The 24483-nt window shown below is 37.6% G+C and overlaps 1 protein-coding gene across 1 annotated transcript; it reads right to left on the bottom strand.

The window, feature by feature from the left end:
- Positions 1-1065: 1065 nt before the first annotated feature.
- Positions 1066-21280, bottom strand: SNRNP48 (small nuclear ribonucleoprotein U11/U12 subunit 48). Its single transcript, XM_003897024.5, has 9 exons — positions 21070-21280; positions 17769-17882; positions 17448-17508; positions 16504-16578; positions 10095-10283; positions 8859-8980; positions 6285-6373; positions 5587-5751; positions 1066-2993 (listed from the first exon to the last, which is right to left on the bottom strand). Exons 1-9 carry the CDS (start codon positions 21223-21225, stop codon positions 2945-2947), a joined length of 1020 nt encoding a protein of 339 aa, XP_003897073.1. The 5' UTR covers positions 21226-21280; the 3' UTR covers positions 1066-2944.
- Positions 21281-24483: the final 3203 nt, after the last annotated feature.

Below are 24483 nucleotides of genomic sequence, written 5' to 3'. Positions count from 1 at the left end.
CTTTGCACAAGAACCCTTAGACATTCATGAGCTCACTAAAAAGAAACAGAAAATGTCCTCAGAAGACCGGGAGGAAGACCTATGAACAGGTTTATAGAATTAATATCTGTACTATAGCATACACAGGTAATTAGAAAATATTTCTCAATGCATTTAAAATATTTTATCTCAAATTTACCACTTGACAATGAATTTTCACTGAAGGGTTTGATTTGAGATTATCCAGTTAGCTGTACTAAAAAGTGGCAAATACTTTAAGATCATTGATATAATTTAAAATTCTAAGTGCTGAGTTCAGTTTCTTATTGAATATAACCAGTGCCCTGGGCTCTGCATGGCAGTTGACTTGTCAGTATTGCAATTAAAGTGACCAGGCACAGTGGCTCACACTTGTAATCCCAGCACTTTAGGAGGCTGACTGAGGCCAGGAGCTTGAGACCGGCTGGGGAACATAGTGAGATCCTGTCTCTACAAAAAAATTTAAAAATATATACTTTTTAGACAGGTGTGGTAGCTCGCGCCTGATGCCTGGTGGCTCCCAGCATTTTGGGAAGCTGAGGACAGGAGGATCATCTGAGCCCAGGAGTTCAAGACCAGCCTAGGCAACATAGCAAGACTCCATCTCTAAAAAAACCAAAAAATTAGCCAGGTGTAGTGGTGCACACCTATAGTTCCAGCTACATGGTGGGCCAGGGCAAGAAGATCGCCTGAGCCTATGAGTTTGAGGCTGCAGTGAACTATGGACTGCACCAATGTACTCCAGCCAGTAGATTAGAAATGTTTGTGAGAAGGAACCTTAATGGATGGGCAAGATGGCCAGCAGCTATAGTAATTATTCATAGCAGCACTCTGGACATAAAAACTAGATTTTATGTGACAGGGCAGTGAAAATGCTTTTGTCAAAATTTGAAATTACATATTAACAACTATGAGGTTGCAGGCAAAGGGGTCACACTGATGAAGATACAAACCCTGCTCTCAAGTGGCTCATATCCAGCGAAAGGTTCAAAACACAAACAGGGAAGTATGTAAGATTAATTCGTTCAAGGATCAAACAAATGCCTCTTTTCATTCAATGCCACATTTTATTAGTTTGCAGCAGTGATACTATAAAATGTGAGCTTTAAAGAACTTCGGTTACGTTTTCAATCTCTTCCTTTCTCCGTACTGTTCTATTTTCCCCCAATTTCTCCAATCCACTCCTAATTTTCACGTCTTTCTTCTACAAAAAACCTAAATATGCCAATTTTACTCTTCTGTTTCTTCCAGTTAGTAAAATGAAATCATAATTTAAAACAAAATTATCAATTTTCACATAATATGAAACAATTCCTGATGATTCAAGTAGTTTTGATCTATAAAAGCAGCAATTTCATGATTCATCAGTCACTCCCGAGTCCTTGCTTTTACAATTTTTAAAAGTGGATTTTATATATTTAGAAATTAAGTAGAATGGCAGCAATATGACTATATATTGGCAAGTAACCTGGTGATTTCCAATTTATAAATCTGAGAGCTGTTTCCCATACCTGAAGCCTAACAGCCAATCTGATCCAAATCCAGTCAATCTTTCTGTCACTGTCAGCTACTTATTAAAACAATAAGATTTCATTTCTACTTGGAAACAAAATCTTTAACCTGAGTTTCCAATATTCAAAATATTGCTATTTAGATGTCAGATGCTTAACATTTCACGCCGAAGTCTCACCTGAATGATCTGACATACAATAGAACATACTACTCAGTAACAAAAAAAAAATGGGACAACTGACGCACAGGGATCAATCTCAAAAATCTGTAGTGTGGAAGAAGGCAGAGTACATACTGCAGTATTCCATTTACACGAATTCTACAAAGGACAAATCTAATCAATGGTAACCAAAAGCAGATCTGTGGCTGCCTAGGGCTAGGGGTAGAGGAATTGATTGGGAAAAGGGGTATGAGAATTTTGGGGGTAATGAAAATATTTGTATCTTGATTGTGATGGTGGTTGCACAGAGATATGAATCTGTCAAAACCCAATAAAATACACACTTAAAAAGGGTGCAATTAAATGTATGTAAATAGTACCTCAATTCAGTTGATTTATAAAACACAACATGACAGTATATTTTAAATTAAATGAAACATGAATACCATTTTTTTTTTTTTTAAATGTGTTATGGATAAAGCTAAAGTTCTCTTTGACCACCCTCCCAATCCTGATTTGCACCTCTAATCTCTCATCTATACCCCCTACTCGCTGTTAGAACTTTGGTATGGATTCTTCTGAACCTTTAAAAATAGACTTACATACATTATATAGCCATAGAAAATACATAGTATTGTTTTGTACATATATATAATTTGTATGTAACTTTCCACAACTTGCTATTTTCACTGAGCATTATGTTTTTGAGACCAATCCAGGTTAATATGGATCTAGATTCTTTAACTCCAATACAATAATCTATCCTCCATGACTACATCATATTTTAATTAGTCAGGCCATTTCTCTTCAATATTTACATTGTTTGTCCCTACTACAATTCACCAGCGTAGTGGTAAACAGCAGTCGCTGCTGGGGTGAGGACAGGACTGCAGATAGTGTTCTAAGGGTTAGCCTTATTTATAAGATGTAGTTTTTTTGCAATGAGAATGTATTCACATTTAATTTACATATGATAAATATTGACTTTTTTAATTAAAGAATTTTGAGATACAAATATTAGCAAAAAGAACAAAACAAGATCAGTTATAGGAAGCAAATCATCTAATAAAATATAAGGAAAACAAAGTTGTAGGGCCTAATAGTGTACTCATGGTTTGAAGCATATTTATTGGAAAATAATAAGCACTAAACAGATCATAAAAACATTCTCCTATGCAAAGCAATTCCAATTAATATATCAGCATATTGGTTACCATGGCATAAGCATAATTAATACATGTACAAGTACTTCATTTATATTTTTTGCTTTCTTCTTTTATGACTATGGTGTCTTTCTCCATCCCTGAAATAAAAGAGGTATTAAAAAAATGGTTATAAATGATGGACATTTTAATATCAGAGCTTTAAAATAATTCAACAGTAATATACTACTTTAATATTCTACTGAAATGAATTTTCTGAGTATCTATCATTTACATATACTCAAAGTTAATTTTAAAGCAGAACTTCAAAGTGTAATTAAAAAAATCATTTTGATTATTCCTATTTCAGTTTTGTCTCTTCGTTTTTTTGTTTGTTTTTGTTTTCTTGAGATGGAGTTTCACTCTTGTTGCCCAGGCTGGAGCGCAATGGCACAGTCTCGGCTCACTGCAACCTCCGTCTCCCAGATTCAAGTGATTCTCCTGTCTCAGCCTCCCTAGTAGCTGGGATTTCAGGTGTGCACCAACACGCCCGGCTATTTTTTGTATTTTTAGTAGAGACAGGGTTTCGCCATGTTGATCAGGCTGGTCCTTAACTCCTGACCTTAGGTGATCTGCCGCCTCAGCCTCCCAAAGTGCTGGGATTACAGGCATGAGCCACTGTGCCCAGCCTGTCTCTTAGTTTTAATAATGCATTTTTCATACATACTCTTAAAAAAAAAAAAAAAACACTTTAATTCTAAACGAATGTTTTACTTGTTCTGGTTTATGTCAGATAAACCAAGTCCCTATAATTCAGTCCACCCAGGGGTGGATATCAAAGATTAGCCTGTTGAGAAGTATTTCTTGCTTATATCCAGTTTATCTTCTTTAAATAAAAATTATTTAATGTTTGGATTTTGAGGACTTCTAATGTATTTAAGTCAACAGGGATTGATTAGAGATGTCAAAAATTACTTAAGTAGAAGCAGCACTATAGTTATTACAAAACAGCATATGAATCAAAAAGGATTACTAAGCAAATATTTCATTTGTACAAGAAAAGGACTAAGTAAAAAAAAAGGACTAAGTCATAGTTGGCTTTAAACCTAATTAACTGAATGATAGTAAGATGAACAAAGTTACCAAACCAATACAATAAGCTTTAATTCCTGATTACCAGTGGCCCTGGAGAGACAGGATATTATTTGAGAGCCTAATATTTGAAAGCACTTTGTATATAAAACTAAATAAGATACAGACCTTGCCTTTATGGAGCTCACAGTCTAGCAGCGATAATAACAACTATTAAGCTCAAGAACAAATATGAGCTAGGTAAGGTGGCAATAAAATGGAAAAGATGATCTGCTCTGCTTGAACCAGTGAGAAAAAGGCTTCAGGAAATGGCTGAGATGGGTCTTAAAGGATAAGGAGGAGTAAGGAGGCTTTGAAAACCAGGTAGGCAGCAGAACACAAAGTGGAAAGGCACAGATGTGGCACGGTGTGGATGAGGAACTCTAATTAACTCAGGCTGGCTAGAGCACAAGTTATGCATTTCATGGGGTAGTAGCAAAATACAAGAAGTAGGTAGGAGCCAGGATCCCAGAAGTCTTGAGAGCCATTCAAAAGAATGTGAATTTTGCCACTGAAGAGTTCCCACTTTTTTTGAGACAGGGTCTCACTTTGTTGCCCAGGCTGGAGTGCAGGAATGAGAATATGGCTCACTGCAGCCTCAACCTCCCAGGCTCAAGCAATCTTCCTGCCTCAGCCCCACAAGAGGCTGGGACCGGCTAATCTTTGTATTCTTTGTAGAGACGAGGTTTTGCCAGGTTGCCCGGGCTGGCCTTGAACTCCTGAGCTCAAGTGATCCACCTGCCTCAGCCTCCCAAAGTTTAGGGGTTACAGGCATGAGCCACCATGCCAGGCCACCACTGAAGAGTTCTATGAGGTGACTATTCACTCTAAGCAGTACACAAGGGATGCAATTATATGCAGTAAGTTTAGAGAAAACTAGAAAAATCAGGAAAATGACCATCATTTCATTAGGAACTGACCAGACGGTAAGGAGTGGAAGTAAGTATCTAAAATGACTCCTTGATTTCTGACTTAAGTTAATAGATGAGAGTCATCTCTTTAACCAGGATAGTAATGCTGGGGAAAAAGGAGCAGACTGAGAAAAAGGTAAGTTTAGTTCTAGACCTGATGAACTTGAGATCCAGGTACATTGTAAGCAGCTGGAATACAGAAATAGACCGCAAATGATTTACATTTATTAATTCGGTGTTAATTCATATCTCTCGAGCTATAAAAATTTTACTAACAAGGGCAAAACTGACTGTCAATTTTGACAATGTCAATATACCCTTATTTGAGGAATTAGCAGGAAAAAGAAAGAAAGAATAAGAGAAAGAGGAAGGAAGGAAGGAGCAAAAGAAAGGGATCTAGGAAAGCACGTGTTTAATACAGTTAACATCCTGCCTAGACAATACTTTCATATGTCCTGTTTAGGAAGCAAGCAAGTAAGAGATAAAAAAGGGAAAAAAATATCCAATCACACACGTAGAGAACTATGTCACTAGAGTGGTGGCTATTTGAACTGAACTATAATGAATGTTAAGAATCATAATCAATTGTTTACTCTCCTTACTTTAGCTTATTCTTAAAATCTATTTTCTCAGCATGGTTTACAACAGAAGAACCTGTTCTACTTTTAAAAAGTAGAGAATTCAATGTTGGATGATGCAGGGTTAGACCCACCTCTCTTTCCTTCTTCTCGACTCACAGTTTTTATCCTTATCTTTATTTCTTTTTCTTTTATGTGGGCTTCTACTCCGGTCCCTTCTATGTCGTGAACACTCAGCATCCAAATAGCTTCCACCAGACTGCCGTGAATCTACTGAAGCTGATCGCCTTTCTTCATTCCTAAAACATAGAAAAGAATGTTAATCAGTTTGTTTTACCACTGGTCTCCAGTATACATACACAGACACACCAGTCTAAAGTGTAATATTCTATATCAAACCAATGGTAGATATGGTCTCAATACGCACAATCTTATAACCCATATAAGACAACAAATAAACAGAGCTCTTAACCCTTTTATGCCTGAGGTTGCAATTTTTAAAATTTTTGCAATGAGACCTTGGTGGGCAGTAGGATATAAATAATTCCCACAGGTTTGGCGTTCCAATAATGGAACACTAGGCATAAATATTAGTATGTTTTGCTATTTAAATATTTCACTAATATGGTTGTCCCCTGAAAACTGTCAAAGGGTAATGTCAGAACAACTCTGGTATAATAACTCTGGGCACCGATAACAAAAAACAAAAAGCATTTTCATGAGGATATTATGTGCTATCAAGGGTTTTGGAGATGCTAAAATTTAACAATTATAAGTTAATTGTTATCTGTTATCAAAGAGAGTATTTTCACCAATAAAGATAACGACGTACTTTTCAGCATCATCCTCTGCCTTCTCTTGTTCTTCTTGCCAGTGATTGCTGAGTTCTTCCATGTGCACATTTATCACATCTCGAATCACCTTGGGAGAGGTAAGCACCGAACTTCAGGTAAGGAAACTGCTCAAAAAATTAAGACTATAGCGCTAGAAAAATCAGTGCTAACAATCAAATATTTACTAAGCGCTATGACATAATGGACTGTGGGACTTGTGTAGTTTAGAGAACACAGAAAAGGCAATGGTCAAACTGGAATATGAATAGCAGATAAAAGTTTTATAGCAATATTAAATTTGAAGTTGCTAAAACTGTACTACCTTTATGTGAGAAAATATCTCTGTTCTTACGAAATACACACCGGGGATAAAGGGTTATGATGTATGTAATTTAACCCTTAAAGAATTCAGGGGAAAACAATATGTACAGATCGAGACAGAGAAAGAGAGAGTGCCAATGATAAGCTACGTGGCAAAATGCTAACAATGGGTAACCTGGGTAAAGGCAATATGTGAGTTCTTGGTACTATTTTTAGTTTTGCAATTTATCTCTCTGTTAGAGATTATTTACAAATGATTTTTTAAAAACCTTATAATTAAGTCATCTGGACTTAATCATATGACTTAAGACAAAATATGAAACATACAACCACTTCACAGATACTTTCTGAATGACTCTACAAGGAAACTTTCCTATTTACCCATGCCACCAAGCACAGGGTTAGTCACTGCAGAAGCAAAGACAAAACTAAAATAGGAGCTTACACTTCCCTCATGATTAAACAGAAAATGTTTCCAGAAAAAAGGTATAGGGGACAAGAGGCAATCTCAGAAACACTATCATTCAGGCCTGACTGCATTTCTCCTTACCTTAAAGAAACTTTCAATGGCTCTCAAAGTAAAATGGAACAATATCCAAACTCCTTAATGAAGCCTTCAAAGCCCTCCAGGATTTTACTACATCAGATACAACCTAGCCTCATCTCTCAATGAAGCCCTAAGCTCTAGCCACCCTGGGTTACTAATGAGTTTCTGAAAAACTCCTAAACTTTTATCTGCTTTTCAGAATGCTAGTTCTTCTACCCAGAAAAATCCTTATCCACCACTTCTCCTCCTCCACTATATTCTCCCATGGAAAACCTAAGATACACCAAGGTCAAACCTAGCGGAGTGACATGAGTCACACACACCTATCTCCAGTTCCAGCTCTTGCACTTCCCTAGCAGGCCTACAAGCCTCCCTGTCAGCAGCTCTACATAAGTGCCTTGAAGTCTGCTATTTGCACAGAACCCACCCAGCTCAGGTCCACCACATACGAAAGAGTCAATAAGCAGACATTCCTTTACTCCTCCTTGCTTCTCCCTTTCGCTCAAATGCTACATTCTCTATGAAGCCCTTGCCAATCTTATATTTCAATTTTTGAAGCTGGGTGATGGGTACATAAGGGTTCCTTAGACGATGCTATCCACTTTAGTATATGTTTGAATATTTCCACAATAAAATATAAACTATAAAATCGTGAAGAATGCTAGCAGCAACAATTTAAGCTTGATTACAAGGGTTATGAGACCAGAGAAGAAACAACTGATGAGCCAAGTATCTTAGGGACTGTAAGAATCACCAAGGTAGTATGACAGGGACCCAGGCCTCTACTTGGGAAGGTAAGTCTAAAACACAGACTTTAATTGTAAAAAAGAACAGCATAAAATTTAGAGTTAAGCTGTGTGGTACAGAGTATAAGTACAATAAACTAGTGACAGATTAGTCAACTGGCACCTCATGGAAATGGTGGCCTTTAAACTCAACAACATTTAAAATGGCAAAAACAGAGCATTTCAGGTAAGAAAATAACAGGTAATAGGGCATGGAGGTAAGAGTAATTATAGGCAATCAGATACAGTTTAAGACACATGCTTGAGTAAAGCAAAAGAAAATGCTTGGGAAAAGGAGGCCAAATTATGGAAGGTCTTTTACATCAGAGAGAAGTAAGAAAAAATATGGGAACAATTAGGGAATTGATGAGGAAATTATTTGTAGAGTCTGGGCAAGGTAATTCATACACCAAAAAAATTCATCAACTCTAATGAGCCATTAAATGGCATCTGAAAATAAGTCTAGATATACACTAAGAGACTAATGTATAAATAATGTATATCAACACATTTCTTAAGCCCAAATATTTACTAGAGTACAGAAAAACATGCTTTCTGCCAAAAAAGATAATAGCTAATATCCATGAAGAAACTTGTGTTTGCATGCATTGTCAGTCAATTCTCATAACAACCCTGCAAAGATTATATTCTTATTACGAAAAGAAAACATTCAATCTAAAAATCTCAAATAACTTGCTCAAGTCAAAGAGCCAATGAGAAATAGCAGAATCAAAACTCAATGTGAGGTCTACCTAAAGCCCAAACTCATGCTCTTACCATGATACACTACTATTTTCTCACAAGGAGATACCTTTTAAGATTGTACCTTTTATGACTGTCTCACAAGGAGATACCTTTTAAGATTTAGAAAATTACCAAAAGGAAATTTTTGTTATCAACAGAGATTATATAAAACTTACCTCAGTATATGATTTCTTGGTTATGTGAACATTCTTAGCTCTATAGGACTGGCGTCTTCTTTTATAATCTCTTACTTCTGCCAGGATTTCAAGGTAGGATTTTGGACTTTTTCGACTATTATCTAATGAAAGGATAAAATAAAATTATTATATCCTTCAAAGCTTTTAAATTATATGAATTATCAAATAAACACATCACGATCCTATATTTTAACTCGTTTCAAAGTAGCACATAAAAACATTCTAAAAATTGTATATTATTTATATACACAGGCTAAGTTTTATATCATTCCTTTTGTCCAGCCATTAGTTGAACATAAGAGTGCGTAGGTACATGGATTAAAGTAACAGCACAGTTGTAATATTCTTACAGAAAGAAGGTACATTTAATGTAAAAGTCAGAGTAAAACCTCAGGTACTGAGTAAATATCCCTCAGTATCCGTGGAGGATTTGTTCAAGAACCCCCAAGGATACCAAAATCCATGGATGCTCAAGTCTCTGATATAAAATGGTGGGTATGTATATATAACCTACACACACCCTCCTGTACACTTGAAGTCATCTCTAAACTACTTTCAATACCTAATACAGGCCAGGTACAGTGGCTCAAGCCTGTAATCCCAGCACTTTGGGAGGCCAAGACAGGAGGATCACTTGAGGCCAGGGGTTTGAGACCAGCCTGACCAACGTAGCAAAACCTCATCTCTACTAAAAATACAAAAATTAGCCAGGCATGGTGGCACATGTCTGTAATCTCAGCTACTCAGGAGGCTGAGGCACGAGAATCGCTTGAGCTTGGGAGGCAGAGATTGCAACAAACAGAGATAGCGCTACGGCACTCCAGCCTGGGTGACAGAGTAAGACTCCGTCTCAAAAAAACAAACAAACAAAAAAACAAACAAAAAAAACCACCAAAAACCTGATACGATGTAAATGCTGTATGAATAGTTGTTAATATATTGTTTACGGAATTATGACAAGAATAAAAAGTCTCTACATGTATAGTACAGAGGCAACCACCCATTTTTATTTTTTCCAAATATTTTCAATCCACAGTTGGTCAAATTGATGGATGTGGAACCCACAGTTACAGAGGGCCAACTTCACTTCAATATTAAATGATACAAAACCATTTTACTCTAACTCAAAGTGGCCCGACAATTAAATCATCTTAATAACACTCACAGAATAAAATGATAATGAAAAAATGTAAAGCTATGATGTGCATCTCAAACCTTGATTGATTTTGGCAGCCAAGTCTACAAAGAGATCGCTGTCATTTTCAATAATCTGAGAATCAGAGCGCTTTTTCTTTGTCTCCTCAACTACGAAATCATAGAGGGCAAGACGATCAGCTTGAGTTAGATCACAAACAAACCGTTTGTGATTCAGAGGAACTTCAACAGGCAAAGAAGAATAAATCCCTAAAGTGAAAATAAAATCACAAGAATAAACAATACATGAAGCACTGTGAACTTAAAATCTACTAATTATCTTCAAACATGTGCTTTAATAATGCAATATTAACACAAACTCTTTTTCATAATCTGTAAATATACAAAATATCAATCTAAGCAATAAATGACAAACAACAATTCTATCCTGAATGTTATATCCACAAAAAAAACCACAACGTATTATGGATGTTTGCTATTCTCTCCAACAAGATAAAGACAGATCCCAAGAAGGCAGGCAGGAATAATCATAAAAGACAATTTGCTCTAAGAAAGCCTTTTGGGTAACAATTTTTATAGCCATCTACAAAAGTAGGTATCTGTTGATAGGCTTTTCCCCATCAAAGTTGGGAAGAAAATGCTTTTAATAAGTAATATGCATTATAGTCCCTTTGAAAATAAACTATGGAAATATTAAAAACTGTGTAAAAAATATCTTTTGTATGAGACATGAAGCTAGATGGTCAATATTAAAAATATATCCCACTTGTGCAAGGACTTAGAGCTAGGGGCCAAAAAATAATTAAGTAGCAGAAATCCCACACCTCCTCAGGCCAGAAAAGAACAGATTAAATTGAAACTAAACTCATTTTAATTTCCTGAGGAGGAAGCATAGTGGCTTAACCAAATTAACTGAAAAAAGTTAATAGCAGTGCCCCCCGGTAATTACAGAATTTTCTAAAATCTGCTCATTAGTGAAAAAAAGTAAATACAATACCTTGATGTGATGTATTAAACATTGAAGAAAATTTTTGTTTTGAGATTCAAATTTTCTCAAATAAAAAAATGATTGGAACTGTAAAAAAAGCAATTTAAAACAATTCTTTCTAGACTTCATTATTCACTAATGCAAACAAAGAACATGAGCTACTAAAGGAATCCTTTTATTGTTTGCTAACTTATTCTAAAGTAGTAACTGGTTCATAGAACAACATAAAATCAGTAGCTCTTTCCAGATACTTATATTTGATAAAGTCTAACCTCATTAAGTTCCTAGGTAGAGGCAAAAAGAATTCAAATGAGAGCATACTATGAACTAAGCATTACAACAAAAAGAGGTACTACTTGTCTACATATTAAGAGGAGAGCTGCAGTGAATCTGAGGCCATGGTTTAACACGGCTTTAGATAACAATACATGGCCATTTTTACTAGTCAAAGGGTTTTGAATTAATGGAAAAAAAAGGGTTCCCTTTCAAGTCAATCAATTTTATTCTAATTATAGTAAGCATTTTATAATACAAAATTATAAAAACAGCTTTGATAAGCCTAATTCCTTTGAATATAGGCTATAAAAATTTGGGAGAAAAACAAAGATTAGAAAGTAATGATGTATTACAAACAAGCTCCATATAAACCTTTGCCTGTTATTTTTAAACAAAGAAATATAATTTCCTTCTTAAATTATTTTAGCATTTTCTTCAATTTATTCATCTTAAGTTTATGATGAAGACTGACACTTAAATTCCTTGTAATTCAACCAAAATTCCAATTCAAGACTATAATATGTGACAGGTATTAAGATAAAGTTTAGAAATTTGAGTGATACTTTTAAAAGGATATCATTTGCAAAAAGGATACTGCATATCTTTAAATAAGGAGTACATTCAGGTTCCTAATTCCTCTTTATACTCACCCCAATTACTGAAAAAGAAAAAGTACAGGAAAGGTTAAGCAACAAACTGCATTCAATTCATTCGGAACATAGATATTTCTGACAACAAAAAGGATAAACATACTTAAATAAACTTACATTTACATAAAATGTAAATTTTCAAAATGCATGTTTCTAAATGATTTAAAGGTACATATGAATGCGCTGTAATTATAATAACTCTAAGACCCTTTGGCTGCCTGTTTTTGCAGGTTTTTTGTGGCAAAATATATAACATAAAATTTAACATTCTAACCATATTTTCAGCGTACTGTTCAGAGACATGAAGTGTATTCACATTGTTGTGCAACCTCTATCCATCTCTAGAATTTTTTCATCACCCCAAATTGAAACTCTAATCTATTGTTTTAATAATGCCAATTCTAATTCTTGTTAGTTACTTTTGTTATCAAAGGGGATCTTAAACATATAACATACAACATTAAATAGTAGTAGCAGGTGTTGTCACAAAGATACAAATTCAGAATTTTAGGGAGAATTCATTCAGAGTCAATTCCCTAACATTACAGATAAAGAAATTAAGGGTCATAGAAGTAACATGACTTGCCCAAAGTCTCACAAGTGATAGGAACAGACTGGATCTAAAGCCATTCTATCCTGTCTTTTAAAGTTTCTTTGATAGCACACTGATCATGGCCATGACTCAAACACACTTCACGATACTGAAATATACAACTTGAATATTTAATATTGAAGGAAAAAGATAAACCACTAAACATAAACTGATTGTTTATGATTGAAATATCTTGGTTAAAAAATTAGCCGAAGTAACTATATCTGAAAATAAGTATGTACATCTAATAGCTGTTCGAGCTTTCATAAAGTTTAAGATTGAGAATTCTGTACACTGAGTTTAGGCCTGACATGACAGATGAAATGAAAACATGCATATAAAACCTTGTCAAAAAACTTACATTTCAGTGTGTAACAAACAAAATATGAATTAGATGGAGAAATGTAAAATTTTTCATGTGAGTCATTCTCCCTTCAAAGTAAATACATCAATAAGATATTTAAAGAAAGTCTTGTCCTGAGGGAAAAGATCTTAAAATGTCTAAGACATAAATGAGCCACAAAAATAATCTGTTCAGAAATTGCATAACTCTCTACAGAGAACATAAAACAAAAATTTTTTTTTTTTTGAGACAGAGTCTCACTCTGTCGCCCAGACTAGACTGCAGTGGCGCCATCTTGGCTCACTGCAACCTCCGCCTCCCAGGTTCAAGAGATTCTCCTGCCTCAGCCTCCCAAGTAGCTGGATTATAGGCATGCACCATAGTGTCTGGCTAATTTTTGTATTTTTAGTAGAGACAGGGTTTCACCATGTTGGCCAGGCTGGTCTCAAACTCCTGACCTCAGGTGATCTGCCTACCTCGGCCTCCCAAAGTGCTGGGATTACAGGCATGCGCCACCATGCACAGCCAAAAAAAAATTTTTAAACAAGGTTAAAGATCATATAAAAAGTTGTTGTTGGCCAGGCACAGTAGCTCACGCCTGTAATCCCAACACTTTGGGAGGCCGAGGTGGGCGGATCACGAGGTCAGGAAATCGAGACCATCCTGGCTAACATGGTGAAACTCCATCTCTACTAAAAAAATACAAAAAAATTAGCCCGGTATGGTGGCGGGTGCCTGCAGTCCCTGCTACTCGGTAGCCTGAGGCAGGAGAATGGCATGAACCCAGGAGGCCGAGCTAGCAGTGAGCCGAGATTGTGCCATTAAACTCCAGCCTGGATGGCAGACTCAGCCTCAAAAAAAAAAGAAAAAAAAGTTATGGTAACAATTATATCTTAATTTAAGATAGTGTAAGAATTCAAAATCAAAGTTCCTCTTACCTATCAAAAGAACTATTCATTCGAAGTAATTATTTGCTTTTGAAAAGAACTAAGCTCCATGTCCAAATCTCCCTTATTACCGTTATAAAAATTAAAAAGCAGAACATTTTCTAAATTACTTATATATATAAAACTCATCCATTTCATTATCTTAATATTACTTTCTGTACATTAATTTCCACTTAGACCATAGAAGCTACCAATTTTTGGAGCTAGGGCTTGTTTAGCATCCATTATCTCTGTTCCTCTCAACAACTCTATAAATAGAGTTTTATATTACAGATAAAGAAACAAAAACTCAGAGTTGTCATCATTAATACATGGCCAAGCAGCTACTTTTATTTCTCTAAAACAGGTTTACGCAAAGCAGAATTAACAATTAACAGCACCAATAGTCACAATTAGTATGTAGAGATACGAAGTTTGTGATATTCTTCCACTTAATCATGAAAGACATGATAAATAAATTTGAGCAATATCTAGAATCCTAGTCCACAAATTTTACTAAATGTAGGGTATCTAACAGAAAATCAACTCAGTTCAGAGTTTGTGTCAAAATTCAGAACTTAGTTCTGGATCCACTTTGCTATTATCTAGCAAAGGCGAGTTACTTCACTTTTTTGTGTCTGTTTCTTCACCTATCATGGAGGGGAAAATATCGTTCAGTTTATCACAAGTTTGTTGTGAAAGAGAAACGTAATTCATAAAAGAGCTTTAAAAAAATAACCTTTTAAAAAATAAAAATATGGAGGACTTTTAGAACCAACACACTAGAACTTTTTCATGTCTCCATCAGATAGTTTTTCTTATCTGTAAAATGCAGACACTGGATTAGATGATCTCCAAGTTCTCTTTCAACTCTAAAATAAATTCAGTAAATCTAACCACTTAAGAGTCAAACAAAGTCCTTTAAGTATTATTAACCTCTTCAAAAACCAAAAACCTCCAACTTTTTTATGGGTACACTACCAGGGGATATGAGTAGAACCAATAGCAGAGGCCAAAAAAGGCTTGACCAGTCTAGTCACAGCTCAGTAATCTGTCCGAATAAATAAAATGAGAGTCAACTGTCTCCCTCAAAGAAAAAAATCTGGAATTTCGCTGACAGGGACAAAAGTGGGAACCTCAAAACAAAAAATACAAGAAATGTGCTTCTGGCTGTTGTAGAGAACCCATGTAATATAGACAGCTAAGGATGGTCTTCCTTCTGTAGCCACAGTGCAACTCTGAGAAATCAAGTCCAGATACTGACTTAAAACAATATTTGGTAAAGATCCTCAACTTCAACGAGGGAGAAAACCAACCATGACTACAGCCTGGTAAATATAATTCAGCTAGAAAAAAGAATGAGGAAAAAAAGGTAAGTTGTGCAGAGAAAGCTACCTACAGAAGGTTCAAAGAAGACAATGCAGAAATAGAAATCCTTATAAGAGAAGCCACTCAGGTTTTGGCTAGATGTCATATCATATCTACATTCATTAGAAATTTAAACTTTTATTAACTCATTTGTCTATGTATTTGTTTGTTGGTTTGTTTTTGAGATGGAGTTTCGCTCTGTTGCCCACGCTGGAGTGCAATGGTGCGATCTGGGCTCACTGAAACCTCCGCCTCCTGGGTTCCAGCAATTCTTCCTGCCTCGGTCTCTCAAGTAGCTGGGATTACAGGCACTTGCCACCATGCCCAGCTAATTTTTGTATTTTTTAGTGTTTCGCCATGTTGGCCAGGGTGGTCTTGAACTCCTGAAGTCAGGTGATCCACCCGCCTCAGCCTCCCAAAGTGCTGGGATGACAGGCGTGAGCCACCGTGTCTGGCCTATGTCTCTGTTTTTGATGGATTAAGTTTTCTTTCAATTTCCTAAAAGCTTATGCTTAAAACTTCTAACCTATTCTCTGCTGAAGTTCCCAGGGAGAAACTCTTTAACCCAGCTCTAAAGGTGGGCATGAAAGGATCTATTAATATGAATCCTCTGAAATTATATGTAAAACTTTTGTGTTTGTACTTTTTTTCTGAGAAGGGGATCCCAAGCATTCATCACTTCAAACCAACTCACTTACTGTGTAGCAATCTGAGGGTACCTGTGGAGACTAATCTCTTTCAGCCTAAGCCTTTTCTTTACATTGCATTTCAATACTCTAAAGAGAGGAAATCTCAGGGTAAAAGAGTCTCACTCAGTGGCATTTATAGATGTTCCTTGACTTACATGGGGTTACATCCCGATAAACCCATCATAAACTTTATACGGTTAAGTTGAAAATGCAGCCCAGAGTCTGATAAAAGAATCACTAGTACTTAAAGTCTAAAACCTTGTGATTGTGCATTGTTTTCACATCACCATAAAATTGAAAAAATCCTAAATCAAATCATCATTAAGTTGGGACCATCTGTATTTACTAAATAACAGTTTTTTATATTAGCCACAAGACAATCTCACCTATAAATCACCAGGTTATTCCAAAGGATGAACCCCTAGCTAAGACAGTGTCCTAGTGAGACTCTAGTGTATCTCAACAGGAAACATCTAACAAATGATGGTGAAATGAAGCAAATTAGCCTAATGCTAAATGTAAAACTTAACCTTTCCCATGTAACAGTTTTCACAGGTTTTTCTTGAAATTAGTAACATGTTTATGAGAAAAATAATAATTTGATTCATTAATTCACTTAAACTGTAATGCCACTTACTTTGATTATAACAATCACTGTCTTTCCCAACTGCAGTTCTAGCTTGTTTAATTATCTGGAATTGTGAGTCCTTATCTGTCAAAAAAAAAAAAAATCCATAAATACAATATGAATCATCAGTGACCACAATTAAATGATTAACTGGTTTCTGATCCAAGCCCTTTGGGCACGTGGACAAACCTTCCAGAATCTTAAGAAATATCCACATCCCTGTCTATGAAATCTGAACACAGAATCCTTTCAGATTTATCTACAGCCCAGTAAGTAATCAGACTTCAAGCAGTTCATGCCTATAATTAGGCATGCAGCAGTAGCAGCGACAAATTTTACTGACCAATAACAGCTAACATTCTCGAAGCCTGTGCTGTAATGGTCACAACTCTGTGACCCTTTAGCTGACTCCAGCTAAGTGCCTGACACTATTCTAAGAATATTATATATATCACTTAATCCTCGCAAAGTGCTATTATAACCATCTCCATTTTATAAAGAAATTTAGGCAACAAACAGGTTAATTACCTCGCTGAAAGTCACATCTGTTCATGATAAAAACAGGAGTTGAATCAGGACATTCTCTTTCAAGAGCCCAAGACTTTAACCTCCATATATGCTGTGAATCCCTGGAACACATGTCCATCTTCAGTCTCATCCTTCAATCTATGTCACATGCTCAAATTTTTGTTGTAACTGAGAAGGAAGGTGTCTGCTCTACTACACAAAGCTTTGTAAGGTTTTCACTGCCTATTAATACAAGCCTGGTCTCTAAACTTCAGATTATGTGAATTAGTTGCCTTGTACATTAATTAATTCTACATTCTTTTAAGATACTAAATGTCCTCCTTAATCGTAAGCATGCTTATAAAATCCATTCTTTTGATAATGCAAAAATGAAAAATCAGTATCTACACTAAGATATTTTAAAACTATAATAACTTAATACTTACTCAAAGTAATTGAAGGTATCTTCACATTCTCATAGAAAAACTCAGGATTATACATTTCATCCTGAAAAAAAAAATCTTAGTGTTCTTAAGTATCAGATAATTGACTATTTTAAGACTTGACATAAACAATAGATTAGTATCACTTAATTATTTCTCACAATAATTTGTGAAATTAGGCAAGTACCATCCTACCCTTCAAGTAAGGGCTATTATTTCATATTGGTGAGCCTCACAATATAACTTCCAAAAATTGTGAATTAAGGCATGAAATGCATGACATATACATATATATTTTACTATAAAATAATAAATATATGGTACCTCTTCTTCTTTGGTATAGCCCATTTTCCTCAATCTACAAGATGCCATGTGCTTTGCTAAAGACGATTTAGGCATGTGATGATTGGAATCGTAAGGACATAACACAACTTCATCCTATAAAAATCAAACAGAAACAAAGAAAATCGGTACATAATATTAAAATAAATAATTATTACCATTAAATGTTTACCATTTAATTATGTACCAGTACTGTCTAGTGCATCCTCTTCTACAGGCCTCTCTCAACCCCCAAGTGGGTGTGTATTAAAGAAAAACAAAACTCCTTCAACCCCTAACTCTCTAAATGCCCCTGTCCTTTGTCCACTCCTTCAAAGCCTAACTCTCTGAAATGTGTATTTACACTCACTGTCTAAACAACCTCACCTATAACCATTCCTCACTCACTGCCACCATCACCCCACTGAAACCAGTCAATAGGTCACTAACAACCTTGCTACTAAAGCCAAAGAACATGTCACTGTCTTGTCATATCTGAACTCTTGGAAGGTTGCACTCCAATTGTTCATTTGTCATTCAGACACACCCCTCATGTTCTTTCTACCTCTCTGGCTTCTTCTATTTGGTCTCCTCTAAATATCTGTCTACCTTGCTCTATTTGTCCCCCTTTAGACATTGGTTTTCATAAATTAATATAACCACTGACCTTTTGCTATTTAGTATCTGCTTACTGAAAGAAAGATCTCAAGGCTGCAACTCTCACTATACAGTGAGGACTCCCAAAATTTATATCTTTAAACCTTGTTTCTGTCCAGTACCGTACACTAAAGACACTAAAAGTTCAACACAAACAAAAATAAATTCATTCTACTCATCGTCTCCCAACCCTCAAACCTACTCCTCTTGTACTTCCCATTTCAGTGAAAGGTCCCACTTGCTCAAGCAAGAAACCATGTCTTCTCCCTCATCACCCATATCCAATCAATCACCTAGCCCTGCCAATTTAACTCCTGAATATTTCTGAAAATCCCTCAACATCCTCCATCCCCACTGCCACTTCCCCAATTCAGGGATCATCAACTCTCTGCTGGAATACAACAGCCATCTCCTGACTACACTCGCTTTCTCTCTCTGTTTCCAGTCTTGCTGCCCTCCCCTTCATTTTCCATCCTGTAGCTGGTCTGAATTCCAGCTCTGCCACTTACTGGCTGCATGAAATTGGGTGAGGTACTTAATCTCTCTTTGCCTCATTTTCCTTATCTATTATATAAAATGAAAATAATAGCAGGACCTCTCTCAAAAAGTGATTGTGAAGATTTAAAAAAGTATACCAAAGTTTATACACATAAAGGAATTCAAATAGGGCCTGGTACATAGCAAGCATTCAATAAATGTATGTTATTATTTTATTAAAAGGTAAATATGATTATGATATGCCCCGGCTTAAAATACTTCCATGCCTCCCCACTGCCTTCATTAAAAAAAAAAAAAATCTAGACTTTCTAATATGGCTAACAAGGACATTTAAGATCTGACCTCTACCCCCCACCATCGTTCTGCGGTAACTCTACACCCTAGGCTCTAACTATCCTTAACTACTTGCTTCCTGATACGGTTACTCTCTGAACTTCTACACATGCTGTTGATGCTTCTTCTCACTCCCCAACCCCCTAGTTAATTCAGATCACTTTTATTTACCAGCTTAGAGTTCACTTTGTCCAGGAAGCCTTTGTTGACCACCACTTTGTCCACCACAGCCTATAATAAACTGTACTATAGCAATTCCAACCCCACCCATCATAGACCCATGATAATATAATGGTTGAGTTCTCCGTATTCCCCCTCACCACCACCAGACAATAAGCTCTGTGAGGACCAGGAACTGTAACTGTTGTTCACTAAATTTTAGTACTAAAACACCGGTGGAAATCCTAATTGCCATTTACTAGCAGTGTATCCTTGGACAAATTATTACCTCTGTGTCCCTTTCCTTGTCTATAAAATGTGGTCAACAATACCTACCTCACAGGGTTATATTGAGTATTAAATGAAGCAATGTATTGTAAGTGGCACAAACAAAGTGCTATTTAAATGTTAATACAAGGAATCCAATGTTACTCCAATGCTGAGTAAACAATGTATGGAAAGGTCTGGTAAGTCCCACTCAATGGAATTCCCAGCTTCAAATACCCCTCTAAATGAACAATAAAGATCTTTTAATTTCTTCTGTGCTTTTAATACAATAAATAATGAATGGTATATACAGAAATCAAATATATTTTAAATGTCTCAGGAATCAGTAACTTCAACCCAGGAGAAATTACAGCATGGTAAACCCAGAAGTAATATTAAAGATAATGAATTACCCCACATTGGAGCACTTCCCTTCCTCTCACTCCACCAAAAAACACCCCACAAAAAACAAAAATCACCATTGTTCACTCTAAATACACTTGCCTACATTTTTAAAAAAGCAATGCTAATGTCCACGGGAGTTGCCAGTTACCATCTCTTGGTGACATCCTTTAATAATCCTAGAATCGGGGCTGTCCCAGTAAGAAGTGTCCAATTTTAAGGCATAGAAAGGCGAACTGGCAAACTCCCAGCTCTCCTGACACCGAATCTGGTGCAACTGCGGAATCCATATGACAGATGACAATGCAAACCGCCAATCCCTCTGCAGCACTCTGAGACCCATTCACTTAGTTTCTAAATAAATACCAAATCTGCCATTCCCTCCTCACTCAACACATCTTCCGGAATTTTGTTTGTTTGTGTTTTGAGACAGGGTCTTGCTCTATCGCCCAGGCTGGAATGCAGCGGAGCGATCTCGGCTCACCGCACCCTCGACCTCCTGGGCTCAAGCGATCCTCCCACTCCAGCCTCCCAAATAGCTGGGGCCACAGGCTCACACCATCACACTCGGCTAATTTTTGTATTTTTGGTAGGAAGAGGTTTCCCCATATTGCCCAGGCTAGTCTCGAACTCCTGGGCTCAAGGGATCCTCCCGCCTTGGCCTCTCAAAGTGCTGGGATTACAGGTGTAAGCCACCGCGCCCGGCCCCCCGTTTTCTTTAAGCTCGAAGTTCCGCGGGAGGAGCGCCGCACCGGAGGTCGGCGTGGAGCCTTCGGGAGGCCCTCGCGCGCCCGAGCCCAGGACTCAGGGAGGTCAGGGTTGCTCCAGGGCCCGCGGCTCCCCTCGGGTCCCGAGCGCCCATCGCGGCTCTGCACACGGACGAGGACTCCTCGCCCTTCCTCCGCGGCTGCCAGTGCGGATCTCCCTTCTTCCAGAGAAGACCGCGGGCCGATAGTCCCCGAAAGGGCCCCGCGGCCGCGCCCCTCACCTCCGCCGCCTCCTCTTCCCCGGGATCCAGACTATCCAGGTCCCAGCCCAGGGACGCCGTCACCTCCTCCAGCGTCCGGCAGCAGCTCTCCACGAACTCGCTCAGCTCCTCCTGCAGCCGCCGCCGCTCCTCCACAGGTGGAGGCTCGCCTTCCATGGCTGCAGCCCACCCGCCAAGAGGAAGCGGCCGAACTGCAGACGGCGCGCGCGGGCCTCTGGGAGCTGTGGGCGGGGCCACAGCCACCACGTGACTGGAACAGCCTGTAGGGAAGAGCCCCGGGAAGGGCGGGACTGTTATTTTGAGAGGCGTTTTCCAATCTCCTGTCAGCTTTTGGGTGCAGTTGCGCTGGCCTTTCTTGAAAGACGTTCACGCTCCTCGACTTTCTCAGAAAAAACGGTTTATAGCTACAGAAAAGTTTTAAAAATAGTACAGTGAGCTTTCGTTTAGCTGTCCTTCAGCTCGTTGTTAACATTTTGCCACGTTTGATTTCTCTCCATCTGTTCTCTCCATATTCACAGCCCCACCCAATGATTTTTGCTAAATTCTTTGAAAGTAAGTTGCAGATTCTTCACCCCCAAATATGTTAACATGCTTCTTCCAAGAATACGAACATTTTCCTGTGTAACCGCAATACATGATCAAACCTAAGAAAATTAGTAATTCCATAAAATCATTTATTATACAGTTCATATTCAAATTTCCCCATTGTCCCCAAAATTATTTCTATAGCAGTTTTATTTTTTCAACCCATAAGCTATTATTAGTTATTGTCTCTTTTAATCCAGATGAGCCTCCTTCACCCTCTTTTTAAAATTAAATCATTAAATGTTGTGATGAGCCTAGGCCAGTTGTCTTGTAGAATATCCCTCATTCTGGATTTGTCAGATATTGTTTCCCTCATGATTAGATTCAGATCAAGCACTTTAGCAAGAATACTACCTAAGAGGTGTTGCCAACTCACAGGGACACATAACTCAATTATATTAGTAATGCTAACTTTGATCACTTGGTAAAGATGGTGGCTACATCTCTTCATTCTAATAGTACATTTTCCCCATTTTCCCCTTAGGAACTGGTAAGCAATCTGTAGATTATACCTTGAGGCCATATGAATACCCTGTTCCCCAACTGCTCTATACAGTCCTTCACTGACTCTGTTGTTACAATAGGAGTTATAAATGATTCTGTAAGAGTATCATGCCTTCTGTGTTTGTTAACTGGCGTTCTTTCCACACTTCCATTTTAGTGTTTTCTTCACTATGGGAATCAAGGTGTTTTTAAAGTTATTGATTTAAAGGTTTTTTTTAAATTCAATATAATATACTCCTTTAACATCGTAATTCTTGTTGATGCTCAAATTGTCCCAAATGTGGCCAGTGGAAGCCACATTAAGCCATCTGTGTCTTTGACGTATCCCTATTAGTCCTTGAATGCTTTCTTGCTTTGATAACACAAGCTTAACTTTGTATATTTCCTACCCAAGACCTGGAATTAGCCCTTGTAGTTTTCCCAAATGGTTTTAACTCCCCAAATCTAACCAATTTTATATTACTTTTTAAAATTTTTTCAAGTCCGAGTGTCAAACCTCGGTTTCCTTTTGCACTTTGTTTACCCCTGTGAAGGAACTGTGGAGGAATTTTTTGGTGAACAATTATTTCTAAAGGTAAACAGCACAGTTCTCACTTTAAAAAAATGGTCATAACACTATAAATAGGCAGCACCATAAAATACAGAAGTGTCTAGAAGCTGGTAAGAGAGGGGAGTATGAAGTTAATGTATTCATACTCTGCCTATGGTATCCTTACCTTTTTTTTTTTTTTTTTTTTTTTTTTTGAGATGGAGTCTGGCTCTGTCACCCAGGATGGAATGCAGTGGCACACTCTCAGCTCACTGCAACCTCCACTTCCCAGGTTCAAGCAATTCTTCTGCCACAGCCTCATGAGTAGCTGGGACTACAGACACATGCCACCACGCCTGGCTAATTTTTGTATTTTTAGTAGAGACGGGGTTTCATCATATTGGCCAGGCTGGTCTTGAACTCCTGACCTTGTGATCCGCCCACCTCGGCCTGCCAAAGTGCTGGGATTACAGACCTGAGCCACTGCGCCCAGCCCGGTATCCTTACTTTTTATTTGCATTTCCATAGTTAACCAGTTGGTCTGGAAAAATGTGAGACTATTTCTGATGTGACATGACTCCTGATAAAAAGTTCTAGTGTATATTTCCCTGTTTGTATACGTGAACCAAATTAAAACTTAGCCCACATCAAACATATCCTCTCTTCAGGATACAGCCCCATGTCATCTCAGCGCTTCATGACAACTTTGCCAGAAGCCTGGAGGGAGTAGGAAAGATTTGTCGGTTGACTCTACTCTGTAGTTACTGTTTCAGCCCGAGGAACTGCTCTACACTGACGCTGCTGACCTGTTTTGATTATCACTTTCCTGGAGTGGTGTCCAGACTCCTGGCCTCTGTTATGGATTGGATTGGGTCCCTCAAAAATGCATATGTTTAAGTACTAACCACAGTGTGACTATATAAGGAGATAGGGCCCTAAGAGGTAATTAAGGTTAAATGAGGTCATAGAGGACGGGGTACTCTAACCAGATAAGACTGATAGCCACCCATGAGCCAAGTCTCACTAGAAACCAACCCTGCCTGCACCTTGATCATGTACTTTTAGCTTCCAGAACTGTGAGAAAATAAACTTCCGTTTAAGCCACTCAGTCTGTGGCATCTTGTTATGGTAGGGTGAGGTGACTAATACAGTCTCCCAGCTCTAGCATAAAGGATTTCCTTCATTTTTCTCAATACAACATTTACCACATTTTTCTTCTTCCTTTTGGATTATGAGGGCTATTTTTGCACCATGTATTTCTAGCACAGACTCCATGGCTTCTGGCACAATGCATGGCACACGAACTCAGTATTTAATGCATAAAATTAGTTTCAACTCCTGCAAATGGGGAAAGGGAGTAAGAGGAAGAAGAGGTGAGATAAGAAAGAGTGCTGTGGAGGAAAAATGGCCCATGCAATGAGAATGGAGCTAACTTTCACTCTAAGTACCAAAAGCCCCCAATAATTTATCTAATCTTAATGATCTTTTTTGTTCCATACAATTAGCATGTTTTCCTATCTGTACTATAAAATTTGTATTAATATATGCTGCTGACATTTGAAAGTTGTCCCACTGATTGCTTTATCTGTTTCTGTCCCTACTCACATTGCAAATGCTTTGTCAAGGGGCTTGTAAATTCTACTCAGGCCAGGCGCGGTGCTCATGCCCGTAATCCCAGCACTCTGGGAGGCTGAGGTGGGCGAATTACGAGGTCAGGAGACCGAGATCATCCTGGCTAACAGGGTGAGACCCTGTCTCTACTAAAAATATAAAAACTTAGCCGGGCATGGTAGCGG

The sequence above is a fragment of the Papio anubis genome, chromosome 6 (assembly GCF_008728515.1).
Source record: "Papio anubis isolate 15944 chromosome 6, Panubis1.0, whole genome shotgun sequence".
In the NCBI taxonomy this organism is placed as follows: Eukaryota; Metazoa; Chordata; class Mammalia; order Primates; family Cercopithecidae; genus Papio; species Papio anubis.
Note: the sequence above shows the minus strand (reverse complement) of the source record. Positions and strands in the feature narration are given on the sequence as shown.

Bases quoted from the DNA above. Each gene is read 5' to 3' on its own strand.
- SNRNP48 (XM_003897024.5), bottom strand. From the start codon at position 21,225: ATGGAAGGCGAGCCTCCACCTGTGGAGGAGCGGCGGCGGCTGCAGGAG. The intron at 10,284-16,503 runs GTAAGTGGCATT...TTTTCACTTTAG, and splicing joins CAGTGATTGTTATAATCAAA to GGATTTATTCTTCTTTGCCT. The intron at 2,994-5,586 runs GTGGGTCTAACC...CTTTTATTTCAG, and splicing joins TCGAGAAGAAGGAAAGAGAG to GGATGGAGAAAGACACCATA.